The sequence below is a fragment of the Neopsephotus bourkii genome, unplaced genomic scaffold (genome assembly GCF_033783945.1).
Source record: "Neopsephotus bourkii isolate Nb327-2 ecotype Australia unplaced genomic scaffold, CSIRO-AGI_Nbou_v1 NB_740, whole genome shotgun sequence".
Classification (NCBI taxonomy): Eukaryota; Metazoa; Chordata; class Aves; order Psittaciformes; family Psittacidae; genus Neopsephotus; species Neopsephotus bourkii.
Window position 1 is genome coordinate 3,055,186 of NW_026901238.1, and position 19,889 is coordinate 3,075,074.

Genomic DNA, 19,889 nt, shown 5'->3' on the forward strand with positions numbered 1-19,889 from the left:
TGAATTGTGAACAGAACAGAATTACTCAGCAAATTAAAAGGAAAATAAATATAAATTAAAAGAAAGAACAGTGCTGAAGAAGTAAGCCCAATTTGGAGTTTTAGGAATTTTTAGACAAATAGGATGTACTTTAGCTCAGAAGCCTTAAATAAAAAGGAGAACAACTTTAATTCTATTCTAAGCAAGACTGACTTTGCAGCTTGTTATTTACAGAAGTAATGGGGACAAACTGAGGAAGAGAGCAAGAACACCTACTTGTTCTTTCAGCTGATTTACTTTATCTTGGAGAAGCCTCTTCACAAGCCTTAATTTCTGTTCAACATCAATCATGCGTTCTTCCATCATTTTTAGAAGCTGCTCATGACCCCCCTGTAAAGCAATATTTACATGAGAATCAGTTAACAAAACTCAGTTCTCATTCATTTTTCTTTTCTTTTTTTCCCTAGTTTATGCTTAAGAAAATAGCTGGCACTCCCCATTTGAATCTACTTTAGAGAGTAGACTAAATGAATAAACTATTTTATGGCAACACTTAAAGAACACTTGCAGCCTTAAACTAATTTTCTAAGTTACACTTGAGATTACCAGATCTAAGAGAAACTGATATAAAATTTAAGTTCTGTCATTACTGTGATAGTCAGATCTGGAAGTTTCCTTTTTATGTTCTTGGGTGCTGCCATATTTCTTTTGAATGGGGGAAACAAAATGCCAATCAAAACCTTAATGATTTTAGAAAAAATTAAGGTGAAGTCATAAGGGCAAGTCTGACAGTACAACTCTCCCACACCAAAGCCCCTTTGAAATGAAGTAATACCCTAAAAAAGTAGGATGCTATTACTCAAACTTATTTTTACTTTTTTTTTTTTACAAGATTAGCTGTTCATAACCAGTGTTTACCAAATAGGAACTCTAAAAAGGTTTTCTTCTTTTTCTTCAGCGAGGTAACAGTCTAGCAACTTACTGGAGTGCCCATTACACCAACATTTGAATGGATTTTTCCCAAATAAAACAGAAACATCAGGAACTACAAGCAAGGTTGGTTGTATCTGAGAATTTTAGACACTGACAGCCAGGAAAGGGAGTCTTTTATTTTAAAGCTACCGTGTTACTCTAATTCTAGGAAGTCACCTGAGAAGATTAACTTTGAGAGAGCACTAACCTCCCCCACAGGACATACCATCAAAACCAAAGCACCTTCACACTTCTGGGAAGATAAATGAAAAACTGCGGGAAGATTGTTTCAGGTAGGTAGTTGCTCATCTAAACTACTGTAGAAAGATCCTCTTAGGGGACTGATTGAAGTCCACTCAACATTTTATTTGTTATAACACCAGAAATTCCTTAAATCTATATAAGGGGCTGTATGACTATTTAACTTGTGAAAAATCGGAAAAAAAGTTAGTCTACAGAAAGCAGCTTTACACTGTTGCTGGACTGGATATTTTCCTGGATTAAAAAATTATTACTAAGCAGAAATTGCAGGGGATTTAGTAGCCAAGTTATCTTGAGCTATCGTTCATAGTTTGGAATTCAAAAACATAGCTGACAACGGGCTGCAAGAGCCTTGAGTGAGTATTTAAGTGGAAACTAAGAATTTATAGTGGTCTCAACACCCATGATACCTGGGGTTCTTTTTGCCCTAAAGTTGATTTGAGAACATTCTAACTTTGTATTAGTTCATGTTTAACAAGAGAAGCCAGCTGCAGTGTTAGCTCTAAGGTCATTAGAAAGTTAGAAGCAAAAAGATCTTTGAGAACAGAGCTGAAATGGTTCATGGCTCCCATCTAGAAAAAAATCACAGGCCTTAAGGAAGTGTTTTGCTAACCTATTAAAGAATTAAAAATCTAGTTTAATTTGGTAATTTGAGACAAAGAGTAAAAATTGTTGTCCAAGAAACTGGTGTGTTAATTTTCCCCTTTCTCACACTGCCTGTTTACTTTATGGCTACAATAAATAGAATATGCCCATGTACTATGCAAATTCTTTCCTTACATGTGCTGGTACATCTGCTATAGAGAAGTTGAGTATCTGTACTTAAGTACATTCCTATTAGAAATCTTTTCCAGAAATACTGATATGACAATCCTCGGTATCAAAGACAAATACCGTGTCTAAAATTTGTTAAATCTTGTTCACAAAGCTGAAACTATTGATACTATTAAGACAAGAGACATTATGTTTAAAGCAATTTTATTTTTCATTTACATCAAAAATGTCATCTTTCCCTGTTAAAAAGTTTATACATCTTATACAAAAATGGAGTATAAACACCTCAGGTTTTCTTCAAATCTCATATAAAATTAGTTCCATTTGAGAAAAAATAGTCTCTTTCCACACTGAACAACCCCGTATTTTAAATAACATAAATAAAAAGTCTTTGCAACAAATTAAAAAAGACAGCTTATAAACTTGCACAAAATAGCTTTCTACAGAAATAAATAACACTGTGGAGACTTTTTTTTTTTAAAGAAAAAGTACAAAATAATTTGATCCTCAAGTTTCTCAGCTTATGCCAGTTCGTGTGTTTGTGTGTGTTTATCATGGTAAGGAATGAAATCATAAGCAGCCAAGCTGTCAGAGGTGCCCAATCCTCCGGTAGGAATCTGCATGCACTGCTCGCTGCTCCGGTAGCAAGGCCTAGAGAAAGAAGGCAAGTGGGATACTTCACCCTGATATCCAGATTTTCTTTTAAATACTTATGTATACTTAAAGCAAACCACCAATACAAGCAAAGCAAGCAACACAAGACAAAAACACACACACAAGAAAATATTCAGAGTATTACATATTAGATTTCTCTATTAGTATTAGCACTACACATATGCAATTGAGGAGATATTCAGGATGCATTTTCTAAATGTAAGGACTCTTCAGATGGCTCATCCATGTTTTTGAGGGATTTAAAACCATCAGTGGCATTAATTAACAGCAATTAGTAGTTGTTTCTTAGAGGAAATCATCTGCCTCTCTCAATACATGCATATATAAAACCTCGAATTGCCAAATAACATTTCTGAAAAGTATAGTCCAACTGACCACCTTTGAAAGCTTACTTGCAGTTAAACCTAGTAGTAAGCCTTTTCCTAAGGCAGGAGAACAAGCAGTTGGTCAGAGGTGATTTGAATTTTGAAATAGAGCTGAAGAAAGGGGAAGTTGAGCAACTCTAAGTACTTTGACAAAAATATAGGTTAGCAGATGTTCTAAGAGGACTTAAGGAAAGATTGGGTCATTAACAGGCTCCCAAATCTAGTTGTTGAGCAAGGAATATGAGAACAAGTGCGTTGTTACTGTTCAGTATGCAAGAATCACAGCACTAGACAGAGCAAAAACAGTCATTGGGAATTCAGAAGAGTTCACACAGGTATACACAGCAGAAGAGGCTCAGGAGTTTTAAATTAGTGAAATTTGAACTTATGACAGTAGTTTTGGAGGACAATAGCTCAATACTGACTGCAAAATGGATAAAAACACAGATCACCATAGCCATGATCAAAAAAGCAACGAAAATTGCAAAGCATGATAAACACAAGAATTCCAAAGTGGAAGGGGATGACTCCAAATACCTATTACTCAGGATCTAAGAAAGCTGCAGAGTGCAAAGCAGTAGTAGCAAAACTGACTAAATTTACACAGACAGAATGGACATAACCTGATATTGTACTCACTGGTGAAAAGGTGATGAACAGAGATTAGGATGCAATTTTTCAAGATGCTAAAGGGGACATTAAAATGGACATGTGCTCAACTAGATGCTAACGCTGAACATCAGGACAATGCAGAAAAATTAACAGTGAGAATTAAAGCAAATGTGCTTACAGAAATGTCGAAGTTGACACTTTGACTAAACTAAAACAAATTTGGCCTTGTTTATAGTTGTAGAATGCATATATTTAATAATGATTTTACAAAGTTATCTAGTAAAGCCCATAAAAAAAAAGGTGTAGGAGATGTTATAAACTGGAATATTGATTCAATATAACCACACAAAAAACCAACATGATAGGAAAAAATTAAATGGATTAACTGAATTAGTGCATTGGCACCAAATATTTGCAAAGCCTCTCTGAAACTATTTTTAAATTCAAGAAGCTTCCCAGAATAAAAGCTGTTACAGGAACTGTAGAAGTGATTTATCTGTAGAACCGCAAGTTCCAGGATGTGACCAGTTTGCAAACTGTTTCTCAGGCTTTCAAAGGCAAAATGATAAAGTTATCCCTCTTAATGCAATACACAGCACATTCATTTACAGATGCTGCTGATGTAATATGGCTTTTATTGATTTCAAAACTAAATGGCAGGCTTCACTTGCCACTGTCTGGCACCAAGCACATTAAGCTGTGGTAATGCACTTCTATTAGGACTCAGCTGAAAGGCAGAGAACCTTACAATTGATTTACTCATCCTATATTAGTTGCTGTTAAGCAATTTTTTTTTTTTGGGGGGGGGAACTTTGAATTTATGCCTTTCTTAAAAAAAGAATTCTTACTCTGATTTTTTGAAACTACAGAAACTGCTACTGTATATATGCTCTCTCCATAATACCTTTTTTTCCAGAATATCCTATAAACACATTCAGATATTTTTAGACTTCAAAGACTTGGTCTTATTTTTTTAAAAAGTGTAACTGATATCTGAGTTTAGAATGTAAAGTTCGTTTGTTGTTTGGTATTTTTTTTCCTGTTAAGAGATAAATAAAAGTGTTAGTATTTTATCTAGAGTTATTTAGAGCTTTATCTTTTCTCGTAAGTTGTAATACTGTGTAAGACCTATGGCCTGAGCCAAACAGAAATTTAGACAAGAGGGAACAGTTTTAAACTGACAGAGGGAGATTCAGGTTAGATAAAAGGAAGAAGTTCTTCACCGTGAGGGTGGTGAGGCACTGGCACAGGGTGCCCAGAGAAGCTGTGGCTGCCCCATTTCAGGCACTGTTCAAGGCCAGTTTGGACAGGGCTTGGAGCAACCTGGTCTAGTGGAAGGTGTCCCTGCCCGTGGCAGGGAGTTGGAACTGGATGGTCTTCAATGTCCCTTCCAACCCAAACCATTCTGTGATGCTATGATTTGGTAAGCCTAGTCCCAAACTTAATTTTTATATGGGAGAGACAAATTGTTCTACTTATTGCCTATAATTCAGTTTTACATGCTAAACCCAACAAACACTACTAAACGTGACTCTGTTGAGTATGTGCAGTGGATGTAATCTCCCTTCGAATTAGACTGTTACCATCATACAGGAACTTCAACATTGGCATTTCTAAGGAAAAGCAGTGCTCTCTAAACAACATCTTTTCTCATGGCCAAATAATGAAGATAAGATGACCTTATAACAAGGATTAATTTGTTTGAATTCTGCTTTACTACAGCTGACAGAACTCCATGTGACAGCAACAGCCCAAACTAGTATTGTATATGTGATGAGTATGTGCTTGTGCAATAGGTAATGTATTTTTTAAAACAATGTTTCCAGACATCAACATAAGGTAAAGAAAACAAAAAACCCCAACCTACAAACACTTACTGCACACTGATCATAAGGAGAAAAGCCAGTTGTGTGTGGATGGGAATGTTTTTTTAGCTCAGAAACATTACAAGGACTTTAGAATTAAGCTATGGCTTAAGCTGAACGTGCTAAATAAGAAAGGGTTGTTTTGTACATGTTTGATAGAATGAATTTTAATTTTTGAACTGGCATAAACAGAGAACGGATCTCAACAGAAGTTGAAAAAACCCAGAAACAAAGCAGATACCCTTTTAAAGTTGTAACCTGTAGAGTAATGAGAGCTTTACCTGTTGCATATTTGTTTCAGAGGGTCTGTTTTCAAGTTCTTCCTGAAGACATTGACTCCTCCTCTCTGCTTGTAGTAGCTGGTGTTGGAGCTGCAGGAACTGTTCCTTGGGCACCATAGCACAGCCTTGCTGCTGGAGCTCCCGGGAATGCGGTGAGTGGCTAAGTATCACACTGGTGTTTGAGTGGAGCATCTGAAGAGCAGAGTAAATCAGCCATCAGGAGAAAGCAGCACTGCCATACATACAAGATACCTTTTGGCGATGCTGGTTTACTCTTGAACAATTTCTTGTATTAAAGAGAAACAAGCCTGAACTCAGAAGCTAAAGAGGCAGCTTTTCTCTTTCCAATGACAAAAAAATGCATCTTTATCTGCAATTCTGAAATATAAAGGAATCTGAGCTTTGATTTACAATTTCAGTACCTAAAGGGGCCTGCAAGAAAGCTGTGGAAGGACTTTTTAGAAGAGCATGTAGTGATAGGACAAAGGGGAATGGCTTTAAAGTGAAAGGGGGTAGATTTTGATTAGATGTTAGGAAGAAGTTCTTTACCATGAGGGTGGTGAGGCGCTGGCACAGGGTGCCCAGAGAAGCTGTGGCTGCCTCATCCCTGGAAACATTCAAGACAAGGTTGGACGGGCTTTGAGCAACCTAGTCTAGTGGAAGGTGTCCCTGCCCATTGCATGGGGGGTTGAACTGGGTGATCTTAGGTCCCTTCCAACCTAAACCATTCTAGGATGCTATGAATTTCAGATTTGAATTAAAAATTCACTGAATTTCTGATAAAATCCTATCATAGTTAAATGTGCCTGTGGTGAGCTTTAACTTAATAGTGCTTTTTAATTTTAACCTTGATCTCATCAGCTTTTCTAAGAATAGCATCCACTTCCAAATAACACTAGCACGAGGCAGGCTGAAGAGACTGTCCACCACTGCTGAGTATTTCTCATCTTCAATCCACAATGGAGAAAGAACATTCTCAAAGGCAAAATGAATTTTCAGTGTCATGTATGATGACTTAAGTAATTTGATGCCTGCTGCTATAGTATTCAGAATTGAGTATCTGGAACCCCACATATATTTTCCCTTATGTTCACTACTGACTGTAGTAATGTTAACATATTTTATAATTTTCATTTTGAGACATACCACAAGCAGAGTTTGATACTGAGTCTGGAGACCTGACTATATGTGCTACATAAGCAAAAGTATACTCAGAGGGGCCCCTGAGATACAGAAGGATGCACATAACAATCTGAAGTAAGAAAATAAAAGCTTACAAAATGCATCAGCAAGTCTGTTTAATGTAAAGGCAACAGACACTAACAGATAGTTTGTGTGTAATGGTGGTTGTTAAAATTACGGTACCAAAGAAGTTTTTGTTGGTAAAACTAGGCATGTCACCAGGGACAAAAGGATCACACTCTTGATAGTCCTTGCTACAGCAAAGATTGCAGCTCAGAACAGACTTGACCCAAACAGTTTAGCTTCCCCACATTTCAGTGAGTGCTGCTGCCAAGCAGTGCTTGTGACAGTTACTGGGTCGAAGTGGCTAGAGAAGAAGCATTTCTGACATTGCCTTACTATAGTAGCTTTGCAACCACGACAGACCAAGTTAGATAACTGTCCCAGCATTAGATGATCTCTCAGAGAATATTAAGAGCTAAGATAGTCACATGAAACAATTCGGCATTTTTCTAGACTAAGGGGAAATCCAGGTAAGACTAGCTCACATTGTAAGAGTTAATAGTACTAATAAAAGACCAGAACTGTACAGTAAACACTCCTGACATTTCAGACAAGCCGATTTGCAGCTTGAATTTGCATAAGAGTAATACTTTCTTTCCATAAAGGTCCCCAGTTGACATCCTCATAAAATTCTCACCTGTTACCTGAAAACCATTACTCTATTCCCTTAGGAAAAGGCACATAGGATTATGTCTAATTTTTTTTTTCCTTTCACAAGTGGTACAATTAAGGCGTCACTTCCTAACATATTTCAGTTACTGAGGCCATCTCTAATGTAAATAAGCATTTTTCATAATGGCACAGCTCTTCTTGCCATGTTTGCCTCTCTACATCTCTGCTGGCCCAGGTAGACAGGAAATATGTTAAAGTAGCTTAAAATAAAACTATTTGTATTTTTTTTAAAGCTGTGAGAAGATTCTCTTGAATCAACTTGTCTGTAAAGGAGCTATTCTTTACTGATAATATAAACAGTGAAATTAAAGAGGTTTTGATGGGATTTGTTTAGGATTTCCCTGTAAGGTTGTGATGTACATGAGTATCTAATGAAACAGCTGAAAAAACTGTCAATGTTAACGCTTCTTAAAAATAAATACCATTTGCTTGGCTAATGAAAACAATATAGACTTACTGCATTCTTCTGTGGAAGAAAACAGAACAGTAACAAACTTGCTAAACTACTAGAGATGACACTAAGTGTAATCACATCTCATTTAGTGTTATTAATTAATAAGTAATTAAGGAAACATTTGATAGTGGTGAAAAAGCATGCAGATATCAGAGTAAATATGCAAACACCTTCAAGCCTCACAGTCAACAGGTTAAAAGGAAGGAGTTGAGCCACTTTTCATTTTCTTATGCTGAGTTTAATTCTTTTGGATTCAGTTGGTCATTTCTTTCCATTTTCATGGCAATGCCTTAGAAGTATGCAACTTCTTGGCATACAGAGTCAACTTGCATGATATATACTAACAACAAAGAATAAAACTTTTACACTGAAATTGGTTGATGGGGCTTTGAGCAACCTGATCTAGTGGAAGGTGTCCCTGCCCACAGCAGGGGGGGTTGGAGCTGGATGAGCTTTAGGGTCCCCTCCAACCCAGACCATTCTGACACTCTATAAAAATGAATAGTGGCTTCTTTACTTAAGAGATGCACAGAAGAAAAAAAAAATCCATAAAAGAAACACGTTATCTCCATGCTGTGGTAGTACATTGAAAATGATTGCTCTACCTTCGCACACTATTTCAGAAAGAGAACTGCACCCTTCTCTGCTAGTTCCAACCACTGAGTTCTAGACAGGTTAGCCACAAACAGAAGGAGAACAGGCACAAAAGAGAAAGTTAGAAGTCATAAAGTGCTAAGTGTTATACACACCTGCTGGGAAAATGTTATCAGGAGTAACAAAAGTCCTGCATGTTTGAAATACAAATTTTAGGAGAAAACATAATTCCATGCTTAGTGTTAATATTGAAGAGTTTAACAGTGTTTGGAGTTTTCCCAAAGCTCAATTAAGAGCATATAAACAAAAACAGATGGCACATAAACAGTCTTTTCAGTAACTTGTAAAAAAATCGGATCTTTTCTAATAAAGTTTTCGCAATTTTATAGCAAATTACATACTATATTCAGCATAATGTTTCCCATTTGCTCTCTTGATGAAAAACATGAAGTCTCCTAATAAAGTGTTGCAAAGTCCTCAACTAGAAGATGCTTTGATTTATGGAACAAGTCAAAATTGCGATGTTTGGTTTTTCTTTAAATATTATGTTTTAATCTCAAATTCAGGACCTCAAGTTTAGGCAAGACTGCTGCCCTGTCATGATCTAGATAGGGTATCAAGGCTTAAATTCAGCAAATTATTCCTCTAGTATGAACAGGTTTGTACATTAAGAGCAGCATTATACAAATATTAGTTAGGAAAAGTGAGATGACATGTTTTAGGAAGGAAGAGGAAAGTGCCTCAAGCACAGCAATAAATTTCTTTGCTATTTGATTTGACATCAGAAGGCTTACATGAATTATGATAAACCACAACATGCTTCAAAGAAGCCAGTTTGCCACACTAACACCTTGATCACGAAGATGAGATTAGGCATTGGGGGAGATTAATTCTTCTGGTTTCCTTTAAGTTTTCACTTTTCCTACACATTTAAAAGTTGTTTTTAAATAAATTCATAGATTCAGGGAGATACTGACAAAGCCCCACACTATTCAGCACTGACTGACAAGTACCTCCATTAACTGATCATCCAGTTTGACCTGCTTTTTCCTTAGCCCTTCATTTTCTGAGCTGGTTTCCAGTTCACGTTCAAGAGAATTCATCTGACTGATCTGTTAAAGACAAGAAGTTTCCTTAGTTCCTTATTTTATCCACCCACACCCCCCCCATATGCAAGTCACAAATCATTGCACATGAAGACAATTCAGGATTAAAAGACATAAGTATTTAGACAAGCCTAATGCTTTGCTGAAAGTGATGTCTAAGATAATGCTATGCAGCACCTCTGACAAGTTGTAAAGAATCAGCCGGGTTTAATCTTGAAGTGGTAATGTAAGCCCTATGTATTGCTGAGCACTTGGAACAGGTGACATTTTGTTTGTAGTTCTTATGTTCCACCACTGAACTGCTAGAACCAACTAGAAAGCATGCAGCACCCTGGCAGGACTTCCATGCTGTATGCTCTGCAGAACTACAGAAGACAATCAGCTCCTTGGGACAGGGATTCACAAGAGACAGAAAGCTGAAAGCTCAGAGAAAAAGAAGAAAATTCACTGCTTACCACATTAGTTCTTAGAGATGGAAAGTACCGCATTGAGTCACGTATTTGCCCTCTAAAACTAACCTTCCTGTTTGCAGATGACAACTCCTTCTGAAGCTGTTCACACTCTCTCTTCAAGCTTAATTTCTCTTGCTCTATGGCTTTGATGATGCCCAACTGGCTTTGATGCTTTTGGTGCTTGAGGGAAAGGATAGTAGATTCCAACTGTCGGATCTAAAGAGACCAGAGATGAACGGATGTTGACAGATATTCCAGACCATTAAAAAAAAAAATCAAATCGCATCTGCTTCATCTAAAATACTGAGTACCAATGGACTTCAAACTCGTTACAGATTTTTTGACATTTTAGCTTTGACCATCTCATCCTTATTTCCCTTCCTCCTCCCCATAATCTGCCTAATACTGTGAGCCAAGAAATGCACAAGGAGTGCCAGGAATATCAAGATTTTATTTTATTTTTTTTTATAAAGAAAAAAATTGAAGTGTGTTAAATGGAAGTCAGATCAGAAACTTAGGAGTTATCAGGATTTTCTTTTAAATGAAGAGCTGTTTAAGACCATCATAAGCGTGTCTGCTAATTAGGTGCAGATATAAAGAAACTCTACTCCATTACACATTCTTTCCGCAAACGTTTCTATTCAAAGCTAATGAACAACATTCCCTTCCTTTATAACCCACTGCTGAACAAGAATCACTAAAGACTGCCTCTGTGATCTGTCAGCTTGCTCTGGTTACCTTCTCCCTGGAGTGAGTCAGGTCAGTTTTAGCACTCTGCACTTCTCTCTGCAGCCTCTCATTCTCCTGCCTGAGCAGCTGCTGCTCCTGTTTCGTCAGCTGGTCCAGCTCATCCCAGTGTATTTGCTGCTGTTGGTCCTGCAGCCCTGAGGAAGGCACAGCCAGTTCTAGAACCCGATTCTTAAGACAGACAGAATTGCAGGGTTAGGCCTTGAACAAAGAAGCAGACATTTTCTCTATTCAGGTGAGTTTTTAAGTAGGCTTTCAGTAACTGCAGACTCTAAAGTCACAGGATTCCAGTCTTCCTCCCAGCCTACACACCATTTTCCACTAAGAAACCCAACACCCTAATCGCACTGCAAACCCGAAGTGCTTCCCATTGCTAAAATCATAGCTAATAGTGCTGCATCAGAATAGCTGATAGGAGTGCACAGAGTTTAACACTACAAAACAGCAATTTTGTTCCGTTTCACAGCCTTATCAAGCACATAATAGAACTCAGTATTATATATTATTCAGTAATAGCTGTAATTTAGTTCCTGTTGTACAATTGTGAAACAGCCTCTTTTCCAAGGGGACATTAAATATTCCTTAATTACATGGCAAACAAGCCAAAGTACTAACTGAATTTATAATACCAATCCCAACACCGCTGTCTACACCCTCCTTCAGTTACAGTTCCTCATCAGTTGAGGCTGATATAATACCATGCCTTTCAAAACCAAGTGTGACTTAAATAAGAACCCCCCTGTCAATTACTGGTTTGACTGTCAATGATTATAGCTTTGATAGGTGTAAATTTATACATTGTCCACAGATTCGCAGCCTCAGGAGACGCACTGACTATCCCCTGTCCTTATGTTCAAAACTTACAGTAAGTTTTCTAAAAATAAGTTTAAAATCTGCACATTATATACAATCAAACAAGACTAATTATAGTTACCTATAACTATAGCCAATATAATAACATAATTATAATTAGCCATTTTAAAATAGAAAACTACAAAATACAGAAGCCAACATTAAAATAAGGCTTTTTTGTACCCACTGCCTTTCAGGTTTTTTTGTTAATTATTAGCTTTACATCACTTGTTTAGAAATAATAATAAGAAATCAATAGTTGCACAACTCAGTCTACTTGCTCAAGCCTGCAGCACTATGTGTTCTTTTAGTGGGTGAGCCATTGTAAAGAAGGCAGCTACAGAAAAGCAGCAGCCAGTGTCTGTAATTCTGACATGCAAAGTTGACTGACTTTGAGGCACCTGAAGTCTGTTACCTTTTCATTTGCATTTTGCAGTTGCTTGTGTAAAGACATCACTTCTTGTTTAAGAGTTTCCTTCTCCTGTTGCATCACCCGTAAGTCTGATTTTAGTCGGGACATTTGAAGGTTTGTATTTTGCAGTGTTTCATCTAGACTCTGAACCTGTAACGAGCAAGAAAACAGCTTGGCATTTGCTGGACCAACATTTCTTGTAACCTTGGTCTGCTTCGACGTGTATGCACCACATACCACACACATTTAGGGTCTCTGATAGAAGGAGAGAAGAAAAGGAACGAAGAAGTTACAATGCTGACAGCCCTCTTTAAAAATGCCAAATGATTTTAACTTTCTGTTCCCAATCAGTAGCGATCCACTTTGAATTCAGCCACAACACTGCATTCAGAGACACATTCTTGTTCCCTGAATATTTACAGTGATGTGCTGGGAAGTGAATATTTCTCTTGAATTATTTATTCTTCCTGGCAGCCCCTGGCCAACAAGAAAACCCAAGTGTTGTCGGCCAAGCAGATAGCCATTCGCTCCCCTTCCCTGCCTGGAGAGAGATGAGCCACTGCCAGAAAAGAAGACGGCAACAGTAGAACCTCTGCAGTATTTCAGGTATAACTGAGCAGAATGAACTAGCAAAAGTAACTTGGCCGTAGATGCAAAACAACATAGCTTATTCTGGGGGAAAAAAATCCCTCACTGCATTTAACAGGGTTCCTCTTGCCCTTTAAGAACATCACTTTGAAAGCCCATCGAAGCAGCCATTCCTAGCTGCATGACATCTTTGTACACATTAGAAGACGGCTGCTTTTAAATAAATAAAAAAAAAAAACAGTACAAGAGATTATAAAAATGCTTTTGATCTGGGGCTATAATAAAAATCACTATTTGTGGTGATGCAAGCCACCCCTTCCCTGCCTCCTGGACCTCTCCGCTTCCCCAGGAATTCAGCCTTTGCACAGATGTAGAGTTGGGCAGCTGGGCACTCCTTGACATTACCAACAACTCTGGTTGCATAGCAAAGGTAGGGAGCAGCACACAAATGTGGATGGTTGGGCATTCCCCAGTCATACCAGGAGCTCTTTTGGGATGATCAGTCATTCCCTGACAACCTAAAACATAACTGTTGTGTGACTGGTGACACTGACATAGAACTGAGGCCAGGGTGGAAATTCACTGATGACTAAAGCCAAGATCCTAAGAGAGACCCTTTGAGCTCTCCTGGACCACAGTGGACTGCAGCAAGGTATCTCCCTCTGACTGGAACACCTCTCAGAGTCTGTAAACTCTCAAGTTTACAAAATAGGAGAACCATTTACCTGGGCCATTATTTCTGCTCACTGATACTCAACCCTTCACCACTTGAGGAATGCTGAGAAAGCCTATGTGAGTATTTTCACTGCATCTGAGAGAATTTTTTAACAGGATCCTTTATATATATATGTATATCTTTACATGCATATGTATGTACATATATATATTATGCGTGTGTGCATGTGTGTCGGTTCAGGTATTTGATTACAAGTGTGTATTAGCTTTAATAATCAAGTGTGATTCACTTTAAAACTACAACCTGCTGCTTAATGACACTTGGAACCCTTTAGATAAATACCACTGACAAACTCTGAGACTAAAATGTGCCTAGGCTCTTTTAGCTGTTTAGAAAGCAAGGGGGTCCAATCTGAACCTCATGACTCAACAGGAGAGTCTCCCTTATCCTTTGTGCCTTCAGTCTCTGTATCAATCATCTTTAGATCGATTTTACCTCTGTTTTCCTCTGTATGCTTCATCCATGTAGTAAGTAATAGAGTGAATCTTGCTACCAAATTCTTCTAAGTCGTGCCTTTATAAACCATGTTAAAATTGTTCTTGCTAATACCTTTGATGGTCTGAGAGACCCCAAACCACTCATCTTTCACAACACCTTTATACCTTTTCTTGTGAAACTGTGAGTTGCATTTTCAGTGTCTGACTCTGCTGTTCCCAGGACTTCTGTTCCTGCTTCAAGCTGCCAACTTCATTCTCTAAGCAGCTTGCTTTAGCCACCTGAAATAAGATTACACTGGTAAGCCTGAGTCATTCAGGGTTTGCTTTAACTCAATTTGACTTTGAGAGATAAGCTAGAGAGCCTTACAGCTATGCAAAGAAAATGCATGAGAGCAGACCATCCCCTCCCCAGCTCCCAGCCCTGAATCTCCACACAACAGGATCATTATTTACAGTGTGCATACTAGCTACACTGCTCGAGCTCAGAGTTACAAGATGTAAAAGTTGCAATACAAGTGCAAGAACACTGTCTTCCTTGTACTGCTGCAATGTGTATAGCCAGGCCTGTGTCCCTTGCAATGTCTGGAATTTTCTGTGTAATCAAATTACAGTAAAGCTGCACTCCAAAATTGAAGCTTTTTCTTTAAGACCAGCTAGGGGGGAAACCCACCAAACAAAACAAGGCAGTGGCAATTAAGCCTTTATCTGGCTTGAAGGGAAATAAAAAAGAAAACAATCCAAAGCAGTTTTACAGATTAGGGTGACAGATAATGATACAAGAATTTTAACAGCTCATCACAGCACATAGCAGTGATACGAATTTGCAGTTCTTTCTTACCTTATCAATGCATCTGTTTAATTCCTCACTCAGGGCTTCCTTTTCTTTCTGCAGCTTTTCGTTTTTAGAAACTAAGCTCGCAACTTCATTCTGAAGGTCAGAGAGATCAGGACATCTGGGCAGCTGTAGAAAACAAACCCCTCGCTTACATTTCTGTGCTGTTTCAGATTTTGCATGCAAGTGTTACACCGTCTTCTCTTCAAGGCCAAGCGTCCCACTCTGCATAGAGTGGAAGAGGGAAGTGTACTCCAATTCAGTACAAATGACCATATGAGTATACTTCATATGATCCAGGGATCCTTTCTGCAACAGCAGTGCTAAGGATTCCTAATTGCCCTGTGATTCCTGGGATTTGCATTAGGGCTGGTTCTTCTCTGCCTCTTCTATGAAAGGGGAAAAAATCCCTTCAAACTTTACTGTTGACTTCCAGTATCTAAAGGGGGCCTAAAATAATGCTGGAGAGGGACTCTTCATCAGGGACTGTAGCAATACTACAAGGGGTATTGGGTTTTAACTTAAAGAGAGTAAGTTCAGAGAGATATAAGGAAGAAGTTCTTTACTGTGCAGGTTGTGAGGCACTAGAACAGGGTGCCCAGAGAAGTAAACGCTCCATCCCTAGCAGTGTTCAAGACCAGGTGGGACAGAGCCTTGGGCAACACGGTCTGCTGTGAGGCGTCCCTGCCCGTGGAAGGGGGTTTGGAACTAGATGATCTTAAGGTCCTTACCAACCCTAACTATTTTGTGATTATGTGAACACTCTGCTTTCTCCTATGCTGTTCTGTTTTTGCCCACTCAATCTTCTGTCTTTAATTACACCCAAGCCACAATCCACTCTCTACTGAATAGGTCTCATCTGCTTTTGCTTTTTAAGACCATTATCTATTCTAAGCATTGGATACATCAAATGAGTACTTTACACTGTAAAGAGAATTACTTTATGAAGCCCTAATCAAGAGAGCTAACTCATTTGTAGCCTTCATTATCTGTGTTTATTAGCATATATTTACAGCCAATTGAACCGTGCTTAGACAGGTGATAACCAGGCTCTCCAGGAAATTATCCTCAGGAGCTATGAGATGTTGAAGTCTCCAGATGGGTTTAACAATAGGAATTCGCTCTGAAATGATGTGCTGGCAGAGACCAGTCCTTAAACTGAGCTACACAGGACCAGGTTAGATGGGGCTTTGAGCAACCAGGTCTAGTGAAAGGTGTCCCTGACTGTGGCAGAGGGCTTGGAACTAGATGGTTTTTTAAGGTTTCCTACAACCCAAACCGTTCTGTGACTATATAATATGCGGTTCTATCCCATCTGCATAAACTAGAAAAGCCCTATCTATTCCTTGATTAGAGCTTTAAGTCTTTGCCTTCATTATCAAAGCCTGCCTTTGTAGGTCCACTACTCTGGAAGACATTCGGGCAAGGGCTAAGTGAAACCAACCTTATCTGAACAACTATGCATTGTACCCAGAGACTGTTCCAAGAGGATTTATATTGCCCTGCTGTTATAACTTCTTTAGAGAAATAACTCTTTCCAACTCTGACAAGAGAGCAGGACATGTTTAAGAGGCAGCCGGCATTCTCTCACAGCACTCAAATGAGCTTCCATACCTGTTTTGTCTTCTCAAGTTCCTGCTTGAGAATGTGGTTCTCCTGCTCCAGCATGTGAGCTTGAACCTTCATTTTTGACAGCTCTGTCTCCAAGGAAGACACCATATTTGATGACTGCAAAAAGTAAAAGGCTCAGGTTTCAACACAGAAGACATGCAGAGTAACAAAGATTACCCAGAGGATGCTGCAGCCAGTGACATGCTTGGAGCTGGGATGGCACTGTACTGCATAGAACAGATGCTGGGAAATGCAGGTAAATCTTTAGTATCACTAAGCCACATTTTCAAGGCAAACCTGAACACTTCTACCTTCCTGCTGTTGGTTGCTGCCAGACTTTCCTTCCACCCCCCACATGCAAGTCTGCAGCTAGTATTTGGAAGTTCAGTTTTGAAAGAGCACAACACAGCTCAGGAATGGGATGCTAACTCCATGGCACCTGCACGCTCCTAGAAGTTCAATTATTTCATACTGTTAGAGATAGCGGAATCCTCTACCTTTATTTTGGAGTTTTGCAGTTCCTCTTTTAGCACCAGTCTTTCCTTTTCCCATTCTTCCAGGGTACACTTTCCTGATTCTCTTTCCTTTTGCTTGAGCACCCTTGCCAGTTGTTGATTAAGATCCTGCACATCTGCTTGATTTTTGGAGTTCCTCTGGCTGAGTTCTGTATTTTCAGAGTCCAGCTGCTGGTTTCTGGTCTTCAGATCTACTACCTGAATCAGGAAAGCAGTCATTTACATTTGCTTTTACACTGGGGAGTAAACTGAATGACTCTGAACAGTGGTGCGGAGCTGTTACCTTTACTCTATGTAACAGTCATGAGTCCAGTAGTACTGCTTGCTTTATTTCCCTACAGCTCTTTAACTTGCTTCATGCTCTAATTTTAGGCCAAATCAAGTAGAATCATATTTAGGAGTAGGAGTCCTCCTGATGACCTGCTGCATGCATGATCAGCCTTGCAAACAGGATTTCTCATAACTGGCCTCAATTATATCAATTATAACAGCAGTCATCTGGCTCACCACTCTGTTCTTCCTTCTCTTTGTCATGTGATGTATATTCTGAGGGTTGTGCTGGTGAGCTAGGAGATTATTCTGAGCAAGCAGAATTTTACTAAGCAATACTAAAAGGGGAGTGAATGTAAGAACTACTTAAACTTTCTACTTTGCCTAGCATAACAAACCAACCTTAAAATAAAAGTAGCAGTCTCATGGATACGAACAAAGGGTCATGGCTGGCAGCATTCCTAGACCCAGATAGCTGGGAAATAAGTAGAGGCTGAGTCACATAACCTCTCTCTTCCCATGGGCTACTGCAGAGCATTACTCATGGTAACTACAAAAGAAATATTTTAACTTTATATTTCTATTAAATAAACTTTCCAAGTTGACCATGGAAAGTGCTCTCAAGGCTGTAAGATGGGTAGTTACAGTAGCATTGCAGTTTCCTGATCAGGTCAAACAAGCCTCACATTAATCCCACATTGTTAATAAGAACAATTATCAGAGTTTAAATATATACAATGGTAATTTCTACTGCCTTTGTGACCGTGTAAGGAACAGCTTTTCTACAGCGATGATTTCTACAGAGAAGGTTATGGGCTCAGCCCGTATACCTGCTTTTTCAGGTTGTCAACCATCTTCTGTACAGCCACTTTCTCCTTTCTCACAGCTTCTATCTTTTGCCTAAGAAAAATGAAGGCTTATTAACAGAAGCCAGATTAACTGCAGAAAATAAGGCCATTTCAGATTTCACAGTATATCCAACACATGTAGGAGCTTTGAAAGAAGGGATGTAACCAGCACGTTCGCACTGCAGTAAGAGCCCAAAGGCATATATGCAGTACATGCCCCATTGAATTCTTACCGCATTTCTTCTTGGGACCCATTTAGCTCCCTCAGTTTCAGGCTGGAAGCACTACCCTCCTCATTCAATAAAGTCACTTCATTTTTCAGAATAATATTTTCTTCTCTGAGCTTCTCAGCTTCAAATCTGTGACAGAGAAACGAGACAAGTGAAAACTGGTTCTGTATATCATCTAGACCCACAGAGACAAGATTTACCAAAAGCCTAAGCTACCTGTACTATTTCAGGCAAAAGCTACAATTGACTTACGTATGAACAGTATATGGATTTTACGTTTCATTTAGTAAGAGGGCTCCCCAGATCACTGAAAAGAGGCTTTTTGTGCATGTTTTTGTACAGCTGAAGTTGGTTAAACTCTAAGATACCTAATAAAAGTTTCACACTAATATTGTAATATACCTTTCAGCCCTTAAGTTACAAATAACATAACTTTAAGCAACTTAACACCACAATATGCAGATTGCTAGGAGAGAAATGTTTCAGGAGTCTAGTATGCTGGGAACAGCAGCACTGGAAAATGCCTTTTCTGTCCCGAGGCAACTATAAGGAAGTAACTTAGCCATGGTGTAATACCTGAAAGAGCAATTTCTTGCAGGAGGCCGGTGCTGAACAATAATTAAGCTACTTGCAGCTACTTTCCTGTCCTGGTTTTGGCTGGGATAGAGTTAATTTTCTTCCCATTAGCCAGCACAGTGCTGTGTTTTGGCTTCAGTCTGAGAACAATGCTGAATAACACACCAAAGTTTTACTATTGCTCAATAGCACCTACCCTGATCAAGAACTTCTCAGTCTCTCATGCTCTCCTAGTGAGGAGGGGTACAAGCTAGGAGGGAGCAGAGATAGGACACCTGACCCAAACTAGCCAAAGGGGTATTTCCATACCACAGCATGTCATACCCAGGATATAAATTGGGGGAGAGTTACCCAGAAAGGACCGATTGCTGCTCAGGTCAGGCTGAGTTATTGGTCAGTGGGTGCTGAGCAATTGTATTGGGCATCACTGCTGTTTGTTGGTTGGTTTTTAGTTTGTTTTTATTTTTTTCCCCTTTTAGTTCTATCTTCTCTCCCCTTGTTATTTCCCTTATAATTATTAGTAGTATAATACTGTACTTTAGTTATTAAACTGCTCTTAACTCACAATTCTCCTCCCCATCCCACCCGGTGGGGAAAGGCAGAGGGAGGGGTGAGCAAGGGGCTGTGTGGTGCTGGGTTACTGGCTGGGTCCTTTCTGATGCCCAACATGGGGCACAAAGGTTTGAGATAACAACAGATCTGACCAGAGCCTGTCAAAATAAATTCATTATAAACATTTGCTGCATTGGTTTAATAGTCACAGATCACAATGTTGATTTATTTGCTCTCAGAGTTGCACTATGTAACCCTTGCAGTATGTGCTCCCTGCAGTGATGTTTATCATCCACAGTGCCTGGGCTGAGGTTCTTGGTTTTGTAGCATTTCTTAATAATGCCTTGTAACATGATATTATTGCTGGTCATGAAGC

The 19,889-nt window shown here is 39.0% G+C and overlaps 1 protein-coding gene across 9 annotated transcripts in view; it reads right to left on the bottom strand.

The window, feature by feature from the left end:
- NIN (ninein) overlaps positions 1-19,889 on the bottom strand; it is a 66,534-nt gene that overhangs the window by 3,753 nt on the left and 42,892 nt on the right. For 4 of the 9 annotated variants that reach the window (XM_061354620.1, XM_061354621.1, XM_061354619.1 and 1 more), the window contains 12 exons: positions 18,389-18,514; positions 18,138-18,207; positions 17,020-17,235; positions 16,526-16,639; positions 14,918-15,040; positions 14,245-14,358; positions 12,322-12,468; positions 11,046-11,225; positions 10,374-10,523; positions 9,763-9,861; positions 5,785-5,976; positions 256-369 (listed from right to left, as the gene is read on the bottom strand). In XM_061354620.1, coding sequence (XP_061210604.1) covers positions 256-369; positions 5,785-5,976; positions 9,763-9,861; positions 10,374-10,523; positions 11,046-11,225; positions 12,322-12,468; positions 14,245-14,358; positions 14,918-15,040; positions 16,526-16,639; positions 17,020-17,235; positions 18,138-18,207; positions 18,389-18,514 — 1,645 coding nt within the window. Of the gene's footprint in view, positions 1-255; positions 370-2,173; positions 2,638-3,665; positions 3,713-5,779; positions 5,977-8,760; positions 8,822-9,762; positions 9,862-10,373; positions 10,524-11,045; positions 11,256-12,321; positions 12,469-14,244; positions 14,359-14,917; positions 15,041-16,525; positions 16,640-17,019; positions 17,236-18,137; positions 18,208-18,388; positions 18,515-19,889 lie in introns of those variants that run through there. The other 5 variants (XM_061354622.1, XM_061354623.1, XM_061354624.1 and 2 more) reach the window with 5 other exon arrangements.